This window comes from Sus scrofa, chromosome 8, assembly GCF_054392235.1.
Source record: "Sus scrofa isolate SSC_HxYL_T2T_F1_AM1 chromosome 8, Sscrofa_HxYL_maternal_Yorkshire_Landrace_v2.0, whole genome shotgun sequence".
Classification (NCBI taxonomy): Eukaryota; Metazoa; Chordata; class Mammalia; order Artiodactyla; family Suidae; genus Sus; species Sus scrofa.
In genome coordinates this window covers 12860556-12880800 of record NC_139390.1, presented here as the reverse complement: position 1 = coordinate 12880800, position 20245 = coordinate 12860556, and the positions used below count along the sequence as shown (strand labels likewise).

General features: G+C 35.5%; 1 protein-coding gene across 17 annotated transcripts in view; it reads left to right on the top strand.

Annotated features, from left to right (window-relative positions):
- The window catches only part of LCORL (ligand dependent nuclear receptor corepressor like), a 162448-nt gene that overhangs the window by 28775 nt on the left and 113428 nt on the right, over positions 1–20245 (top strand). For all 17 annotated transcript variants that reach the window (XR_014811831.1, XR_002346349.2, XR_014811838.1 and 14 more), the window contains exon 2: positions 20156–20221. Coding sequence is in view for 7 of the 17 variants with exons in the window: in XM_084970667.1 (XP_084826793.1) it covers positions 20156–20221 (66 nt within the window). In the remaining 10 variants the exon portion in view is untranslated. The remainder of the gene's footprint in view (positions 1–20155; positions 20222–20245) is intronic.

Below are 20245 nucleotides of genomic sequence, written 5' to 3'. Positions count from 1 at the left end.
GTCTTTATTGCTGAATATCATGGGATTTTTAGTGTGCCACGAGCATGCAGAAAGCTAAGTTACCTTTCCATATTCATTGATGACTGTGACATCTAATTTTCATCTTCCATCTTTACACCCTGACATCATTCGTGTTGACTTTATTTTTCTTGTGGATAACACATCAAACTGTCTAATCTCACAGTTCATCTAGTTCTCAATGATAACTTTCACCTTTCTCTGCTTCAGAAATATCTGTTATACCATATTAAAAGCTTTTGGTCAGGTTTATTAAGGTATAATTTACAGAGTATAATTATGAGTTCTGACACACAAACAGTTGAACAGCCAGCTCCTCAATAATCAAGATACAATAAATACAGTTGTTTCATCCCCCAAAATTCCTTTATGCTCTTTGGTAGTCATCTCCTTACCCATACTCAGGCTAGTACTAGCAACCATTGATCTCCTTTTAACCCTGTAGTTTTGTTTTTTCCAAGTGTTATGTAAATGGAATCACATAGTGTATACTTTTGAGTCTGGTTTCCTTCACTTAAGGACATGCATTTGAGATATATCTTGTGTCGTTGCATGTATCAGTAGTTTATTCCTTTTGCTGCATGGTATTCTCTTGTATCATGTGGTTTATCCATTCAACAGTTGAATTGGATAATTGTGACTGAAACTCTATGAAGACCTTTGTACAGATTTTTGTATAAATGTAGTTTTCATCTCTGTTGTATAAATATGTAGGAGTGAAACTGTTGGATCATGTGGTAGTGTGTGTTTAGCTTATCAGAAATTGTCAAACTGTTTTCTAGAGTTGCTGTTCCACTTTGCATTCCTTCCTGTAATTTATAAGAAATTAAGTTGCTGTGCATCCTTACCAGAATGTGGTATTAGCAGTATCTTTTTGGCCATTCTAATAGGTGTGCAGTGATGTTTTCTTGAGATTTTAATTTGGATATCAATGATAAATGATGAAAATGAAAACTTTCCTATGCTATATAGTAAATCTTTGTTGTTTATATCTTTTATATATAGTACTATGTGTCAGTTAATCCCATAGTTCTAATTTATTCCTTCCCCTTTCCCCTTTGGTAACCATAAGTTGTTTTCCATGTCTATGAATCTGTTTCTATTTTATAAATAAATTCATTTGTATTATCTTTTAGATTCTACATAATTGATACCATATGATATTTGTCTTCCTCTGTCTGACTTATTTCACTTAGTATGATAATTCCTAGGTCTATCCATGAGCTGCAGATGGCTAACATTCCATTGTGTATGTATCACTCCTTCTTTATTATTCATCTGTCGGTAGACATTTCAGTTGTTTCTATGTCTTAGCTATTGTAAATAGTGCTGCTATGAACATTGGGGTGCATATTATCTTTTCAAATTAAAGTTTTCATCTTTTTGGATATTTGCCCAGGAGTGGGTTTGCTGAATCATATAGTAGCTCTGTTTTTAGTTTTTTGAGGAACTTGTTCTCCTACCAACAGTATACGAAGGTTCCCTTTTCTCCACACCCTCTTCAGCATTTATTATTTGTAGACTTTTTAATGATGGCCATTCTGATTGGTGTGAGATGATACCTCATTGTAGTTTTGATTTTCATTTATGTAATAATTAGTGTTGTTGAGCATTTTTTCATGTGCTTCATTTTTGTTTTGGTTTTGGGGGGGGGGGTTTGGCCATCTGTATGTCTTCTTTGGAGAAGTGTCTGTTTAGATCTTTTGCCCATGTTTTGATTGGGTTGTTTGTTTTTTTGATACTGAGCTTCAAGAGTTTTTTGTATATTTTGGAGATTAATTCCTTGTTGGTCGCTTTGTTTATGCATATTTTCTTCCATTCGGGGGATTTTCTTTTTGCTTCGTTTATGGTTTCTTTTGCTGTGCAAAAACTTTTAAGTTTAATTAAGTCCCCTCAGATGGGAAAATTTATTTTATATTTCCTTTCATGGTAACCAATTTGGAGGAATCTTCATTTCTTTGTGTAGATCCAGATATCTGGGTGGTAACATATTCTTCTGCCTGAAGAATTTCCTTTAACATTTCTTATAATACAGGTCTTCTGATAATTAATCTTTCAGTTTTTGCCTCATGTCTTAATTTCACCTTCATATTTTTTCAAATATTATGGCATTGACAAACTAAAAAACATCCCCAAAAAAGAGTTTGAGTGGATAGATGAAAAATACATTTATATTTTTCCCAATCTGTGCCTCCTCCACAGCAAATTCTCTTAATTTGGAAAGGGACTGTATATTACCCTGGAGCAGTGATTAATTACATATAATTTTCAAAGCAAGCTGAATAGCTGAACACCTTTGAGAAAGGGATTTCATAAATACACTTTTAACATCATCATACTAAATTGTAAAATCTTTTCCTGTATTTAAAGAACTTTTCCCACACTTTGTAAATTATTTGTTGACCCCTCTCTATAGATATGTTATTACTTTTCTTACCACTGTCTTGCCTTTCTGAGAAGCCCTGTAGACACAAATTCCTATTTTATAACCTTGATTTTTGGAAGATATTTTTCTTAAATATAGAATTCTGGATTTATAGTTTCTTTCAGCACTTTAAAGGTGCCACTCCATTGTCTCCTGAGCTGCATAGTTTTGGATGTGAAGTGTGCTATAATTGTCACCTTTCTTCTTAATTCATATAATTTAGGGTATTACCATTCTGTTCAACATTAACTGGAGGACTTAGACAAAGTGATAAAATTAAGGGAGGGGAAAGGCACAATGATTGGAAAGAGGAATTACAATTGTGGTTTTCCACAGGTGTTTGTATATAAAAATGTAAGAGAATCTGTAGATATATTGTTAAAACTGTTAGAAGAGTCCCTGCCATGGCTCACCTGTAATGAACCCAGTATCCATTAGGACGTGGCTTCGATCCCTGGCCTTGCTCAGTTGGCTAAGGATTCATGAGATGTAGTGAAGGTCGCAGACATGGCTCCAGTCTAGCTCTGCTATGGCTGTGGTGTAGGCTAGCAGCTACAGCTCTGATTTGACCCTTGGCCTGGGAACTTCCATATGCCGCAGGTGCAGCCCTAAAAAGACAAAAAACTGTTAGAAGAGTTAGGAAGTTCACTTGGATATAAATTGGCCAAATCCATGTACACCAAAAAGAAGCACTTTTTTAAATAACATTTTTAGTTGGCTATAAAAAATATGATAAGTAAGAATAACTCCAATAAATGATCGTAGGCTTTTGCTATTAAAGTTATTAAGTAGCATTAAGAACATTTTTAAAAATCATAAATAGTTATCCCTAACACATTGTTATATTCACTTAGGAGTAGGCAGAGAGATCAATGGAGAACCTAAAAATAGATCCATAAAAAAAGGTTGATAATTTGGACTTAAAGTTAGAAACTTCTGTGTGTCAAAACACATTTATCAAGAAAGTAAAAAGACAACCCAAAGACTTGTAGAAAATATTTGTGGATAGCTCATATATCTGTTAAGGGACCTATATTCATAAGAACTTTTATAGCCCAATAATGAAAAGACAGATAACCCAATTAAATAGTAAGCAAAGGATTTGAATAGACATTTCACTGAAGAACATATGTGTATAACCAGTAAGCACATAAAAAGATACTCAATATCATCAGTCACTAGGAAAATGAAATACCGCTTCTTACTAATATAGTTGTAATTGAAAAAGCAAATGTTGGTAAGAGTATAGAGAAATTGCTGGTGGGAATATAAAATGGTCCAGCTAGTTTGGAAAACAGTTTGACACTTTCTTAAAATGTTAAATGTAGAAGTACCGTATGACCCAGAAATGTCATTTCCATGTTCCTACCCAATAGAAATGAAAATATATATCCACAGATGTTCATAGCAGCATTGTTAACAGTAATCAAAAAAGTGGAAACAGGAGTTCCTGTCGTGGCGCAGTGGTTAACGAATCCGACTAGGAACCATGAGGTTGTGGGTTTGGTCCCTGCCCTTGCTCAGTGGATTAAGGATCCGGTGTTGCCGTGAGCTGTGGTGTAGGTTGCAGACGCGGCTCGGATCCCACGTTGCTGTGGCTCTGGCGTAGGCCAGTGGCTACAGCTCCGATTAGACCCCTAGCCTGGGAACCTCCATATGCCGTGGGAGCAGCCCAAAGAAATAGCAAAAAGACAAAAAAAAAAAAAAGTGGAAACAACCCAAAGTTCCATCAGCTGTCAAATGGATATACAAATGTAGTAAAGTACTAATATGTGCTACAACATAGATGAACCTCACAGGCATTATACTTAGTGAAAGAAGCCAGACACAAAAGAGCACATATTACATGATTTTATTTGAAATATCCAGAAAAGGCAAACTTACAGAGACAGAAAGTGGATTAATCAGTACCTGGGGATAGGGATAGGGATAAGGAGACTCTAAATGGCACAAGATTTCTTTTGGAGGTGATGGCAAGTTCTCAAATTAGATTGTGGAGATGATTTTACGTCTCTATATATACTAAAATTATTGGATTGAATGTTTACAATGAGTAAATTTTATGGTAGGAAATTATGTCTCAGTAAAGTGTCAATTTTAAAAAATCCAGACTACATATTGGGATTTCATGAGACATAAATGTAGCCTTACTAATCAATTGAGATGAAGTGGTGCTTGGGATGAAGTTAGATTCATAAAAATGAATTCTGAGTAATTAGAGAACTACATATATGAAGCAATACTTCAAAATATTGTACATACACATAGAATAATTATCTCTGCTCTTGGATAGGAAGAGTCAGTATTATCAAAATGATTATACTACACAAGACAATCTACAGATTCTGTGCAATCCCTATCAAATTACCAAGGACATTTTTCACTGAACTAGAACAAAATATGTTAAAGTTTGTATGGAAGCACAAAAGACCCAGAATGGCTGAAGACATCCTGAGAAAGAAAAATGGAGCTGGAGGAATCAGTCTCCCTGACTTCAGACTATACTACAAAGCTACAGTCATCAAAACTGTACGGTACTGACACAAAAACAGAATTATAGATCAGTGAAACAGGATAGAGAGCCCAGAATTAAACCCACACACCTACAGTCAACTGTATCTATGACAAAGGAGGCAAGAATATACAATGGAGAAAAGACGGGCCCTTCAGTAAGTGGTGCTGGGAAAACTGGACAGCTATATGTACAAGAATAAAATTAGAACACTTCCTAATACCATACACAAAAATAAATTCAAAATGCATTAAAGACCTAATATAAGACTGGATAGTATAAAAACTCTCAGAGGAAAACAGAGGCTGAACACTCTCCAACATAAACCACAGCAGTATCGTCTCAGATCCACCACCTAGAGTAATGACAGTAAAGACCAAAATAAATAAATGGGACCTAATTGTACTTAAAAGTTTCTGCACAGCAAAGGAATTCCTAAACAAAACCAAAAGACAGCCCACAGAATGGGAGAAAATATTTGCAAATAATAAAGTGACTTGTTGACAAGGGATTGATCTCCAAAATTGATAAAACACCTCCTGCAGCTCAATACCAAAAAAACAGACAACCCCATCAAAAAATGAGCAGGAGATCTAAACAAACAGCTCTCCAGAGAAGACTTACAGATGGCCAAAAAACATATAAAAAGATGTTCAGCATCACTAATTACTAGAGAAATGCAAATCAAAACTGCTATGAGGTACCACCTTACACCAGCCAGAATGGCCATCATCAAAAAATATACAAACAATGAATGTTGGAGAGGGTGTGGAGAAAAGGAAACCCTATTAGACTGTTGGTGAGAATGTAAATTTGTGCAACCACTGTGGAAAACAGTATGGAGATTCCTCAGAAAACTAAAACTGGAATTAGCATTTGATCTAGCAGTCCTACTCCTGAGCATCTATCCAGAGAAAACCATGACTTGAAAAGATACATGTACTCCAGTGTTCATTGCAGCACTATTTACAATAGCCAAGACATGGAAACAACCTAAAAGTCCATCGACGGAGGAGTGGATGAAGAGGATGTGGTACATATACACGATGGAATATTACTCGCCATTAAAAGGAAAGAAATGATAGAATTTGCAGCAACATAGATGGAACTGGAGTTTGTCATGCTAAGTGAAGTTAGACACCAATGTCATATGCTATCACCTACATGTGGCACCTAAAAAAAGGACACAATGAACTTCTTTGCAGAATAGATTCTGACTCATAGACTTTGAAAAACTTATGGTTTCCAGAGGAGACAGGTTGGGGTTTGGGATGGAAATGCTATAAAATTGGGTTGTGATGATCATTGTACAACTATAAATGTAATAAAATTGATTGACTTTAAAAAAAAAAAAGAGAGAGATTCTTAGGGATATCCAGGGAAGGTAAAGGTAGTAGTGGAAACGCTTTTCTGTTTCTGTCCTAAAAATCTTTTTAAAAGCCTCAAAAATTATCTTCAGGCAACTTAGCTTCCTGAATGAACAAAATATGACACTCTTTAAAGAAAAAAACAAAATCCAGCATTCACAATATAAAATTCATAATGTCTGGCATCCAAATAAAATTACTTGACATGAAAAAAAGCAGAAAAATTTAGCTCATAATCAGGAAAAATGTTGATCAGTAAAATTAGAACCAGAAATAATAGATAACAAAATTAGCAGGTAAGGATGTGAAAACTATTAAAATTCACAGCTCATGTCCCATATTGCTGTGGCTGTGGTGTAGGCTAGCAGCTGTAGCTCCAATTAGTCCCCTCGCCTGGGACCTTCCATATGCCGCCGGTGTGGCCTTAAAACAAAACAAAACAAACTCTTACCATTCAATGATAAGAGGTCAAAAAGCCCAATTAAAAATTGTGTAAAAGATTATATAGAGACATATGAATGGCATTAAGCATGTGAAAAAATCAACATGGCTAATCATTAGAGGAGCGCAAATTGAGATATTTTGACATTAGAAATGTTTTAAACCATTAGAATAGTTGAAAAGAAAAAAAAAATAAAATAAAAGCACATAATTGACCATACCAAGTTATGTTGGGGATATGAAGCCACATTAACTTATGTACAGGGCTAGTGAGAATGTAAAATGATCCAATAACTTTTTTTTAACATTGATGTATGGTTAATTTACAATGTGTGTTTCTAGTGTACAGTAAAGTAATTCAGTTATACATAAATACTGTTTTTCTTATTCTTTTCCATTATAGTTTATTACAAGATATTAAATATAGTTACTGTGCTGTACAGTAGAACCTTGTTCTTTATCTATTTAATACATAGTAGTTTGTATCTTCTAATCCCAAATTCCTAATTTATACCCCCCTTCCACTTTCTCCTTTGGTAACCGTAAGTTTGTTTACTATGTCTGTGAGTCTGTTTCTATTTTGTAAATAAATTCATTTGTGTTATTTTTTAGATTCCATATATATCATACAATATTTGTCTTTGTCTGACTTAACATTACCTTGTATGATAATCTCTAAGTCCATCCATGTTGCTGCAAATGGCATTATTTCATTCTTTTTTATGGCTGAGTAGTAGTCCATTGTGTATATAAACCAAATCTTCTTTTTTAAAAATTAAAAATTTTGGCCACCCTATGGCATATAGAGATGCCAGGCCAGGGATCAGATCCTAGCCACAGTTGTGACCTATACCACAGCTGCAGCAACACTGGATCCTTGACCCACTGTGCTGGACTGGGGATTGACCCTGCATCCCATCACTCTAGAGATACCACTGATCCATTGTGCCACAGCAAGAACTGCAATACCACATCTTTTTTTATTGATTCATTTGTCGACGGACATTTAGGTTGCTTCTGTGTCTTGGCTAATGTAAATAACGCTGCTGTGAATATTGAGGTTGCATGTATCTTCTCTTCAAAATAAAATTTTCTCTGGGTATATTCCATAATTAGGATAGCTGGATCATATAGTAACTGTATTTTTAGTTTTTTAAGGAACCCCTCCATACTGTTTCCATAGTGGCTCAAATTTATATTCTCACCAACAGTATAGGAAAATTCCCTTTTCCCCACTCTTTCCAGCTTTCATTATTTGTAGACTTTTGGATGATGGCCATTCTGACCAGTGTGAGGTGATACTTCATTGTAGTTTTGATTTGCATTTTTTTTTTTTTTTTTTTGTCTTTTGTCTTTTTGTCTGTTGTTGTTGTTGTTGCTGTTGTTGCTATTTCTTGGGCCGCTCCCGCGGCATATGGAGGTTCCCAGGCTAGGGGTTGAATCGGAGCTGTAGCCACCGGCCTACGCCAGAGCCACAGCAACGCGGGATCCGAGTCGCGTCTGCAACCTACACCACAGCTCACGGCAACGCTGGATCGTTAACCCACTGAGCAAGGGCAGGGACCGAACCCGCAACCTCATGGTTCCTAGTCGGATTCGTTAACCACTGCGCCACGACGGGAACTCCTGATTTGCATTTTTTTAATAGTTAGCGATGTTGACCATCTTTTCATGTATCTGATGACCATCTGTGTGGTTTCTTTGGAGAAGTGTCTATTTAGTACTTCTGCCTATTCTTTGATTGAGTTGTTTGTTTCCTTTTTTATATTGAGTTGTATGAGCTATTTGAATATTTTGGAAATTAAGCCCTTGTAGGTCACATCATTTGCAAATATTTTCTCTCTGTCCCTGGGTTGTCTTTTTCTGTTGTTTATGGTTTCCTTTGCTGTGTAAAAGCTTATAAGTTGGTTTAGGTCCCAGTTGCTTATTTTTGCTTTTATCTCTATTGTCTTGGGAGACCGGCCTTAGAAAACATTGCTACAGTTTATGTCAGAGAATATTTTCCTGTGTTCTCTTATAGGAGTTTTATGGTGTCATGTTAAATCTTTAAGCAATTTGGGGTTTATTTTTATGTATAGTATGAGGAAGTGTTCTAACTTTTCTGATTTAAATGCGGCTGTCCAGCTTTCCCAGCACCACTTGCTGAAGAGACCATCTTTCTCCATTGTATATTCTTGCCTCCTTTGTTGAAGATTAATTGACCATAGGTGTGTTGGTTTATTTCTGGGCTCTCTGTTCTGTTCCATTAATTTATTTGTATTTTTTTGTGACAGTAGCAAACAGCATACTGTTTTGATCACTGTAACTTTGTAGTATTGTCTGAGGTCTGAGAGGGTTATGCCTCCAGCTTTGTTCTTTTTCCCCAGGGTTACTTTGGCAATTCTGAGTCTTTTATGGCTCCATGTAAATTTTAGAATTATTTGTTCTAGTTCTCTGAGAAATATTATGGATAATTTTATAGGGATTGCATCAAATCTATAGATTGCTTTGGGTAGTATGGCCATTTTAACAATATTAATTTTTCCAATTTGAGACCATAGGATATCTTTCTGTTTCTTTAAATCATCTTCATTTTCTTTTATCAGTGTTTTATAGTTCTCGGCATATGAATCTTTCATCTCCTTGGTCAGGTTTATTCCTGTTTTTTTTTTTTTTTTTTTTTTTTTTTTGTGGGGGGGGATGAAATTTTAAAAGGGATTTTTTTTTGCTTTCACCTTCTGATATTTCATTGTTAATGTAACCAATTTCTCTGTGTTAATCTTATATCTTGCTCTCTTGCTGGACTGATCAGTACTGGTAGTTTTTGTGTCTTTAGGGTTTCCTATATATACTATTATGTTATCTGCATATAATGACAATTTTACCTCTTCCTTTCCAATTTGGATACCTTTTGTTTCTTTTTCTTATCTGATTTCTGTGGGTAAGACCTCTGAATACTATATGGAATAGGGAGTTCCCGTCGTGGCGCAGTGGTTAACGAATCCGACTAGGAACCATGAGGTTGAGGGTTCGGTCCCTGCCCTTGCTCAGTGGGTTAAGGATCCGGCGTTGCCATGAGCTGTGGTGTAGGTTGCAGACGCGGCTCGGATCCCGCGTTGCTGTGTCTCTGGCATAGGCCAGTGGCTACAGCTCCGATTCGACCCCTAGCCCAGGAACCTCCATATGCCATGGGAACGGCCCAAAGAAATAGCAAAAAAAAAAAAAAAAAAGAATACTATATGGAATAGAAGTGGTGAGAAGAGTGAGCATCTTTGTCTTGTTAGAGACTTTAGTGGGAATGCTTTCAGCTTTTCAGCATTGAGTATTATGTTGGCTGTGGGTTTATCATAAACAGCTTTTATTATATTTCTATATTCACTTTACTAAGAGTTTTTATCATGAATGGATGTTGAGTTTTATCAAATGCTTTTTTTGTATCTATTGAAGTGATCATGTGGTTTTTGTCTCATTTTTATTGATGTGGTGTGTCACTTTGATGGATTTGCCTGTGTTGAACCATCTTTGTGACCCTGGGATGAATTCTACTTGATTGTGGTACATGATTTTTTTTTCTGTGTTGTCGGATTCAATTTGCTGATATTTTTTTGAGAATTTTTGCATAAAATGATACAATAACTTTTTAAAACATTTTGATTTCTTAGGAAGTTAAACATAAACCTACTGTTTCACTACTAATTTTATGTACAAGAAAAAATTAAAACATATACTAGTATGACTGGATAAGTGATGGTATTCCATACAATAAAATGTACTAGAAAATAAAATAGGGTAATGATACAGGTGACAGTATGGATAAAACTCAGAATCATCTTAAGTGAAAAAGGTCAGGCCAAAAAAAAAAAAAATGAATGTGTATCATAAGTTTCTATTTTCATGAAATCCTAGAAAATGTAAACTAATCTATAGTCTTTGCCTAGGATTCTGAGTAGAGGGAGAGATGGATTAAAAACAAGTGAACATACTTTTAGAAGTGTTCTGGGTGTTTTTTGTTTTTATTGTGGTATTGGTTTTATGGACATATGAAGAGTCAGAACTCTTCAAGTTATATATTTTAAATATGTATTGTTTCTTATCTGCAAACTAGGTATCACAGAAGAAAAGATCAGTGAACTGAAAAATAGCCCCAGAAACTGTCCAAAATAAATTATATAAAAATAACTAGGGAAAAAAGTAAACAGTACCTTAATGACTTGTGGAACAATATCAAGTGGTCTAACAATATGTAATTGGAATCCTGGAAGAGAAATCCCGTAGAAAAAAATATTGGGAGAAATAATGGCCAGGATGTTTACAAATTTGATAATAGCTATATCCTGACACAGATCCAGGTAACTCAACCTGTCTCAAGTAGAATACACACAAAGAAAGCCGCCCAAGGAATATAGCAATTAAATCACTTAAAGTCAGTGATAAAGAGAAAAATTTGAAAGCAGCTAGAGAAAAAGATTGTGTACAGAGGAACAAAGGTAAGAAAGACTGCAGACAGTCAGCAGCTTTGCAAAACATTAGATACAGGAAGGGCCTCTTTAAAGTGCTGGGGTCAAAAGCTATCAACTTATAATTCTGTCTCTAACAATTTTTTTTTTTTAGATGAAGACAAAATGATTTTTTTCCCCCAGAAAAACATAGCTGAAAGAATTCATTGCTAAAATGTAATACTGAAGGAAGTCTTTTAGGCATATATAAGATCTAAGAAAAAAAAGGGACAGAAATTGTAAATACATGGGTGAATGTAAGAGTCATTCTCCTGTTTAAAATTTCTTTAATAACAGATGTCGATGTAAGGTGTATAACTGTGGCACAGAGGAGTATGGATATATATACTGTTCCTATCATTGTTTATTAAGTAGTACTATAGTATTTGAAGGTAGACTGAAAAGTTAAAATGAGCATTATAAACCCTATAGTAGCAAACACTGAACAACTAAAAAGAGGTAAGCTAATAGTGGCAATAAAATAGAATACTAAAAGATCTTTATTCAACCCAGAAGAATATTGTGGGATATGAGAGTGAGGGGAAGTAATAGAGGGGACAAATAGAAAACAAATAACAAGATGGTAGATATAAACCCAGCCACACTGATAATTACGTTAAATATTAATTGTCTAAGCACGTCAGTTAAAAAGCAGATTTACACTGGACAAAGATGAAGATTCAGTAGTATGTTTTCCACAGGAGACTCAGTGTAAATATAAAGGCATAGAGAGGTTATGTCTGTGTCTTTATATTTAAATTTTTATATTTTGTATATATATTTTTCATATTTTATATTTGAAAGTTAAAAGATGGAAAAAGATGTACAGTTGACCTTTGAGCAGCAATTGGGTTAGAAGTAGTATCCCTCTGTACAGTTGAAAATGTGTATGTAACTTGTAGTCGGCCTTCCATATCTGTAGTACCTCCATATCTGTAGTTCAACATCTGTGAATTTAAAGCATCTATGAATTTACAAGTACCGTTGATATATGAAATAGTATGGATAAATCTCAGTAACAGGTTGCTGAGCAAAAGAAGCTAGACACGAAAGAAAATATGCTCTGATTCCATTTATATCCAACTATTAAAAAGATGAGTTTAATTTATAATGACAGAAAATAGATTAGTGTTTCTTTGAGTTTGGGGTTGTTCCAGGCAGTTTACTCAGAAGAACACAAGGATACCATTTGAGTTGATGGAAATATTCTATGTCTTGATTATGTGCTTAGTTAAATGAGAGTGTGCATTTGTCAAAATTTATTGAACTTTGTTTTTTAAATGGGTATATAATACAGTATGACAATTACATCTTTATACAGTTGACTTTAAGAAAATCAGCTGATTGTGCAATGGAGGGAATTTGCACAATGTAAAATACAGGAGGAGCATGAAGTATTGTGAGAACAATTTGGCTGCTTTTGATTGGAGTCTTAGGAATGGTGTTAACAGCAACAGATATTCACTAAAGGCAGAGAGAAGAATTCCTAGATGGATGCTCTGCGATATACTGAGTAATGAAGTGAAGTATATAGAGCAATAGCAATAGGAAGAAAGGAGGTCTAAGTCCTGGAAGGATGGGTAAAGATTTAGATTAATGTTATTTAGACCTGTATCCTTATTCCTGGATAACCTCAAAAAGAATAGAAATAGAGGGCATAATTTTCATTTGATAGAGGAAAAATAAAATTAAGCAGTAAATAGTAAGTGAATTCCAAAGTTTGCAAGAAAGGAAAAAAATAGCTTTATACAAATAGAACAAAAATAGATAAGGAATTTTAACCCAAATATAAACTTTTAAATTTAGATTACTAAATCCTGTCAGTGTCTTAGTGTTTTATAAAAGGAAATTCTTTGTTATGTAATAATACAGAAAGATTGTAAGGAAATAATTAAAAATGACATATTATGGAAACAGTAAAAAAATGTTTTATAGCTTTGTAATATTAGACCATATAGTCAAATACAAAAATCATGCTAGAAATAAAAACGTTCACTTCATAACTATATAGAGTTCTGTTCACCAGGATGATGTAACAGTTAAAAAATTATAAGCATTTAATAATGCAGCCTCAAAAACACAAAGCAAAATTTCAAAGAAATAAAAAGAAATAGACAAAACCACAGTTTCATGGAAGATTTTGCATACTTTTCTCAACAATTGATAGAAAAAACAGACATAGAAAAACAAAAATGTGATAGGATGGTTAAAGAGCCCATTGCTGCACCCATCAACTTTAGAGTATGTATTCTTTTCAAGCATATGTAGAGAATTTTAAAAAATTGTGTATATTGACCATAAAGATAGTCTCAGAAAATTTGAAAGGATTGAAATCATGTCGATCAGTTGTAATTAAGTCAGAAATCTATAAAAAGAGTTGACTATCCATATATATTTGCAAATACATGCTTCTAAAAACCTTGAATCCAGAAGGAGTTCATAATGGAAATGAAGAAATATTTTGAATGAATGGAGGGAAAATATGACATGTCACAAGTTGTGTAATGCAACCTAAGGAGCACTTAAATGGAAATTGGTAACTTTAAATGCATATGTGAGAAAAGAAGGGCTGAAAGTTAATGAGCTAAACATCCATTTCAAGAAGGAAAGGTAAGAGCAAAATAAAATAAACGTCAGGAAGAAATAAAAGCAGGAACAGGAAATAATGGATAAGAAACATACAATAGAGAAGATCAAGGAATCAAAAGAATTCTTTAAATCTAAAAAAAATTGAGAAGCTTCTTATGAGCTTGACTGCAGAAAAAGAGACATCATATATAAGCAGAGTATGGAATGAAAAGCAAGAGGGATATGACTGCAGATGCTGTTGACATTAGGTAAAAACATATAAGGAAATGCTTATGCAAATAAATTGTAAAATATAGTTGAAATGGACACATTCCTAGAAAACTATAGCTAACATAAGAAATAGAATACAAGACAGTTAAATTTGATTGGTAATAAGTACTTTGGAAAGACTTTATTACCAGTTGGCATCCCTAGCATGCTCTTTTAAATGTTAGAGCAAGGTATCCTACATATCCTAATATTTTCCCAGAAAGGATATTGCCATTCATTTTATGAGGTTAGCATAATATTGATATAAAAACTTGATATAAGTACAGAGGAAATTTACAGACCAGTCTTACTGGTGAACATAGATGCAGAGCTTGATTGGTTGGTTGAGGTTTTTTTGGCTTTTTAGGGCCACACCCATGGCATATGGAGGTTCCCAAGCAAGGATCCAATCGGACATGTAGCCGCTGACCTACGCCACAGCCACAGCAACATGGGATCCAAGGCACATTCGCAACCTATACCACAGCTCAGGGCAATGCTGGATCCCCAACCCACTGAGCAAGGCTAGGGATCAAACCCACGTCCTTGTGGATACTAATCAGGTTTGTCAACTGCTGAACCACAGCGGAAACTCCTCTTTTTTTTTGTTTATTTTTATTTTTTTAATGCAGAGATTTGAAAGGAATAATCAAGATAAGAAACCCAGGAAATATATCTCACGATAATTTGAGTTTTCCCAGGAATGAAAGAAGTTTGGTTTAATATTCAGTATAATTCATGATGTTAAGAGATTTAGGAAAGAGAAATGGCATGGTTATTTCAATAAATTCAAGATAAATTTGAAATTCACTTACTAAAAAAAACCCATTTGTGACCACATGAATGGACTTGGAAGGTATCATGCTTTGTGAAATTAAGTCAAACAGATTGACAGACACTGTATGTTTTCACTTAAATGAAATCTAAAAAAATAAAACAAATGAACACATATAACAAAACAGAAACAGACTCACAGATACAGAGAGCAAACCTAGTAGTTACCAGAGAGAAGAGGTGTGGGAGGAGTGGCAAAATGTGTGAAGGTGATGGAGAGTTACAGACTACTAGGTATGAAATAAATAAGTACAAGGATGTAATCTACAGCACAGGGAATATAGTTAGTATTTTATAATAGCTTTATATAGAGTATAGTCTATTAAAATATTGAATTATTTAGTCAAATATAAATTGATCAATTTGGTAAAATTCTATCTTTTCATGGCAGGAAAATCCCCCTAGCAAGCTGTACAAAGAAGGAACTTCCTTAGTGTGAAAAGTAGTATTTATGAATACAGCAAACATATTTAATGATAAACCTTGAAATGCTTTCCCATTTCAATTTGCTATAAATTAAAAATGCCCACTAGTGTCACTAATTTTCACCATCATAATGGAGTTCCTAGCTAAGGCAATAAGGTAAGAATAGGAAAAAAGAAAGCAATTAGGAATGGAAAGGAAAAAAAAACACTGCCATTGTCTAGAGATGATATATTTGTGTATGTAGAGCATTCAGGTAAATTACTGTAGTTATAGAATTTAGCAGTGTTGTTAGATGCAGAATCAATATACAAATACTGATTTTGTTTCTGTAAGTCTAGAAGAAACAAAACGTTAAAGATATCATTAACAACAGCACCAACACTATGCACAGGCTATATGTAAGACCTTGGTCTTATCTAGTGAAGAATTGAGAACCCCAATAGATTAAGAATGTAATTCTGGAGTTCCCGTTGTGGCGCAGTGGTTAACGAATCCGACTAGGAACCATGAGGTTGCGGGTTCGGTCCCTGCCCTTGCTCAGTGGGTTAAGGATCCGGCGTTGCCGTGAGCTGTGGTGTAGGTTGCAGACGCGGCTCGGATCCTGCGTTGCTGTGGCTCTGGCATAGGCCAATGGCTACAGCTCCGATTGGACCCCTAGCCTGGGAATCTCCATATGCTGCGGGAGCGGCCCAAGAAATAGCAAAAAGACAAAAAAAAAAAAAAAAAAAAAAGAATGTAATTCCTTGGTCACTTTCTTTTCAGGCTTAAATCTTGGAAATGTATTGTTTAGATTCAGTATGCTTATCTAGGGAGGAGCTATACATTTTGTCTGAAATACCATAGAATAACATCCCAAAATGGTTGTTTGCAATATTATTTTTGGACTAAATTGATCACAGCAAAATAGAATTAGAATATCTTAGTAATAGAGATTTGAGACTTGTACAGTCTGAGTCTTTATGCAATATTAAAGTCTTCTATAGCATTTTTGAAAGCATTCTCTGGTGGGAGTTCATTCACGTTTTTGCCTGAAATTTCCATCTGTGGGAACCAGTACTGAATCATTTTACAGAGATTTTATTAAGTACATATTTACCAGGTACCATGATAGCTACCTTACTTTGTCAGATTTAAGACATCAGTTGTAAGATGCATCATTTCTTCATGTTCTGCTAAATGAAAAAAATGTTGCCACCTTTTGACTGTGACACACTTGATTTTAGTGTACATCTGGTTTGTAGGGGTTTTAAAATGTTTTTTAAAAGCATTTTGTTATTATTCAACATTTCCACAGAAGTATTTCTACTGTTTTATAGTTTAGGAATATAACCGAGAAAATCTACTTGAGAAAATCTACTTTATCTATCTTTTTCAGATCTATCATGCTTCCTTCAGTTTTTTTTCCTTCATAATTTTGGTTTGGAGTTATTCTGAAGTTTTGATATGAGTCACTTAATTTTGTTGGTCTCTTAATTGCAAGTGCATCTCCACTGTTCTGCATTTGTACCCTCCTCGTCCCACGATTTCTGATTTTGGTGGCATAATTGTGCATGGATGATTTCCTATCTTTACTGTATATGTACCTTTACTGGTGAGCCTTGTCATTTGTGGAATTTTTGTTTCTGATGTTGCAGGCTTTTCTTTTCTGCCTAGAGAAGTTCTTTTAGTATTTGTTGTAAAGCTGGTTTAGTATTGCTGAATTCTCTCAGCTTTTGCTTATCTGTGAAGGTTTTGATTTCTTCTTCAAATCTGAATGAGAGCCTTGCTGGGTAAAGTAATCTTGGTGGGAGGTTTTTTCCTTTCATCACTTTAAGTATATCATGCCACTCCCTTCTGGCCTGCAGAGTTTCTGCTGAAAAATCTGCCAGTAACCTTATTGGGGTTCCTTGGTATGTTATTTGTTTCTTTTCCCTAGCTGCTTTCAATATTTTCTCTTTGTCTTTAATTTTGGTTAGTTTGATTAATATGTGTTTGGAGGTATTCCTCCTTGGGTTTGTTTTATATGGTACTCCTTGTGCTTCCTGGATTTGAGTGAGTGGTTCCTTTCCCATGTGAGGGAAGTTTTCAGCTGTTATCTCTTGGAATATTTTTTCTGTCCCCTTCCCTCTCTCTTCTTCTGGCATCCCTATAATATGGATGTTGGTGCGTTTAACGTTGTCCCAGAGTTCTCTGAGACTCTCTTCATTTGTTTTCAATCTTTTTTCTTTTCTGTTCTGCATTCGTAATTTCTACTAGTCTGTCCTCCACCTCACTTATTCGTTCTTCTGCCTCCTGTATTCTGCTGTTGACTGCTTCTAGTGAATTTTTTATTTCAGTTATTGTATTTTGCATCTCTTAAGTTTTATATCTTGTATCTCTTTGCTCAGTGTTTCCTGTAAGTTATCCATCTTTGCCTCCAGTTTACTTCCAATGTCTTGCATCATCTTCAGCGTCAACAGTCTAAAGTCTTTTTCCTGGAGGCTGAGAATCTCCTGATCACTTAGCTGATTTTCTGGGGTTTTTCCTTTCTCCCTCATCTGAGTTACGGTTCTCTGTCTTTTCATTTTTATAGGTTTTTGGTGTGGTGACCTTTTTACAGATAATAGAGTTGTAGCCTCTCTTACTTCTGGCGTCTGGCCCCTTGTGGCTGAAGTTGGTACGGGGGCTTGCTGTAGGCTTCCTGATGGGAGGGACTGGTGCTTGTCCACTGGTAGGTGGAGCTGATATCTATCCCTCTGGTGGGTGGGGCTTTGTCTCTGGGTGAGATTAGAGGCAGCTGTGTGCCTGGGGTGTCTTTAGGCAGCCTGTTTACTGATGGGTGGGGCTGTGATCCCACCTGGATTGTTTTTTGGTATAGGGCTTCTCAGGGCTGATGGATGGGGCCAGATTTTCCCAAAATGGCCACCTCCAGGGAAAAGCATGCTGATGAATATTCCTAAGAGCTTTACTTCCAATGTCCTTCCCCCACAATGAGCCACATTCACCCCTGTTTTCCCAGGAGGTCCTCCAAGAACTGCAGTCAGGTCTGACTCAGATTCCTATGGACACTGCTTTGCCCTGGGACCCAGTGCACATGAAAGTCTGTGTGCACCTTTTAAGAATGGGATCTCCATTTCCCCCAGTCCCGTGGAACTCCTACGCACAAGCCCCACTGGCCTTCAAGGCCAAATGCTCCAGGGGCTCTTTCTCCCAGTGCCAGATCCCCACGCTTGGGGGTTTGATGTGGGGCTCAGAACTCTCACTTCTGTAGGGGAGTCTCTGTGAACCAGTTACTTTCCAGTCTGTGGGGCTTCCCACTTGGGAGTTATGTGGTTGCTTATATCACGTAATTGCCCCTCCTACCTCTTGTTGTGGCCTCCTCTTTGTCTTCTGGAGTAGGATATCTTTTTGAAAGTTTCCAGTCCATTTGGTTGAAGATTGCTCAGCATTTGCTTGTAAATTTTGTTGTTTTTAGGGGGGAAGTTGAGCTCCAGTCCTTCTATTCTGCCATCTTAATCCCATCTGTTTTTTTTTCAATCCCATCTCTTTCCTTCATAATTTAAGCATCCTTAAATTAATTCCTTTTCATGATTTCCCAGTTATTTTGCCATCCCAGTCATTTTCCTTTGGGTGCTTTGTAGTTTATCAATAACCTGCTTAAAATGAATATAAGGAGCTCCCCTTGTGACTCAGCAGGTTAAGAACCCAGTGTTTTCTCTGTGAGGATGCAGGTTCAGTCCCTGCCTCACTCAGTGGATTAAGGATCCAGCAATGCCATAGTGTAGGGCATAGGTCACAGATGTGGCTCAGATCCAGCACTGCCATGGCTGTGGTGTAGACCTTCAGCTGAAGCTCCAATTCAGTCCCTAGCCTAGGAACTTCCAAATGTCACAGGTGTGTCATAAAAAGAGAAAAAAAAAAAAAACTTAATATGTTGCAGGCTTCAAAAAGAAAATTGTGAAATCTTAAAAATTAGTATATGTAAAAAGTAGAAAACTCTCAGTTCATGAACTAGAGTTTTGTTAATAAAATTTTCAGTAATTTTTTTCCTTGAAACAAGGTAAAAATGTATTTTAATTTTTACAGGTAAGTTTAAATATTATATATCCTATTTTTCATAGCAACAATTTCTCCCCATTTACACTCATTTAGTCATTTTTGTAATTACGGTTAAAGATGCTACTTTTTTTTAAGATAACGTTCACTATAACCAACATAAGCAGGATTGTAATATATGTCTAATTATATTTCTCCTTTTTACAAAATCAATGCAAAACAAATCTACCCGTTATTTTAACTTGGGAATATTTCTAAATGAGCCACCTGTTTCCTTATTTTAGAAATGAATATTTACATTTGAATATTTACTTTTCTTTTTGCTTTTTTTTTTGCTTTTTAGGACAGCACCCATGGCATATGGAAGTACCAGGCTAGGGGTCGAATCAGAGCTACAGATGCCAGCCTACATCACAGCCACAGCAACACAGGATCTGAGCCTCGTCTGCAACCTGCACCACAGCTCATGGCAATGCCAGATCCCCAACCCACTGAGCGAGGCCAGGGATTGAACCTGCATCCTCATGGATATTAGTCAGATTCATTTCTGCTGTGCAATAATGGGAACCCCCGAATATTTACTTTTTTTTATAATCCTGATAGTTATTGTGTGACTTCTTACTATGTTATATATGTTGCTTAATTCAACTTAATTCAAAGGAAAAATGACACTTCGTAGTATGTTAATTTATAATTTTCAGATGAAATTTATAATTTTTTGATTCATAGAATTTATGGGTTTTGATTATTATGAAATGAAACTGCCTTAGTAGTTGATATACTTTTTTTCTGTTTAATAATACAGGTTTTGAGAGTATTTTAGAAGGGCTTTATGGACCACGGCTACGAAGAGACCTCAGTTTATTTGAAGGTAATGTTTCTTTAAATTTTATTT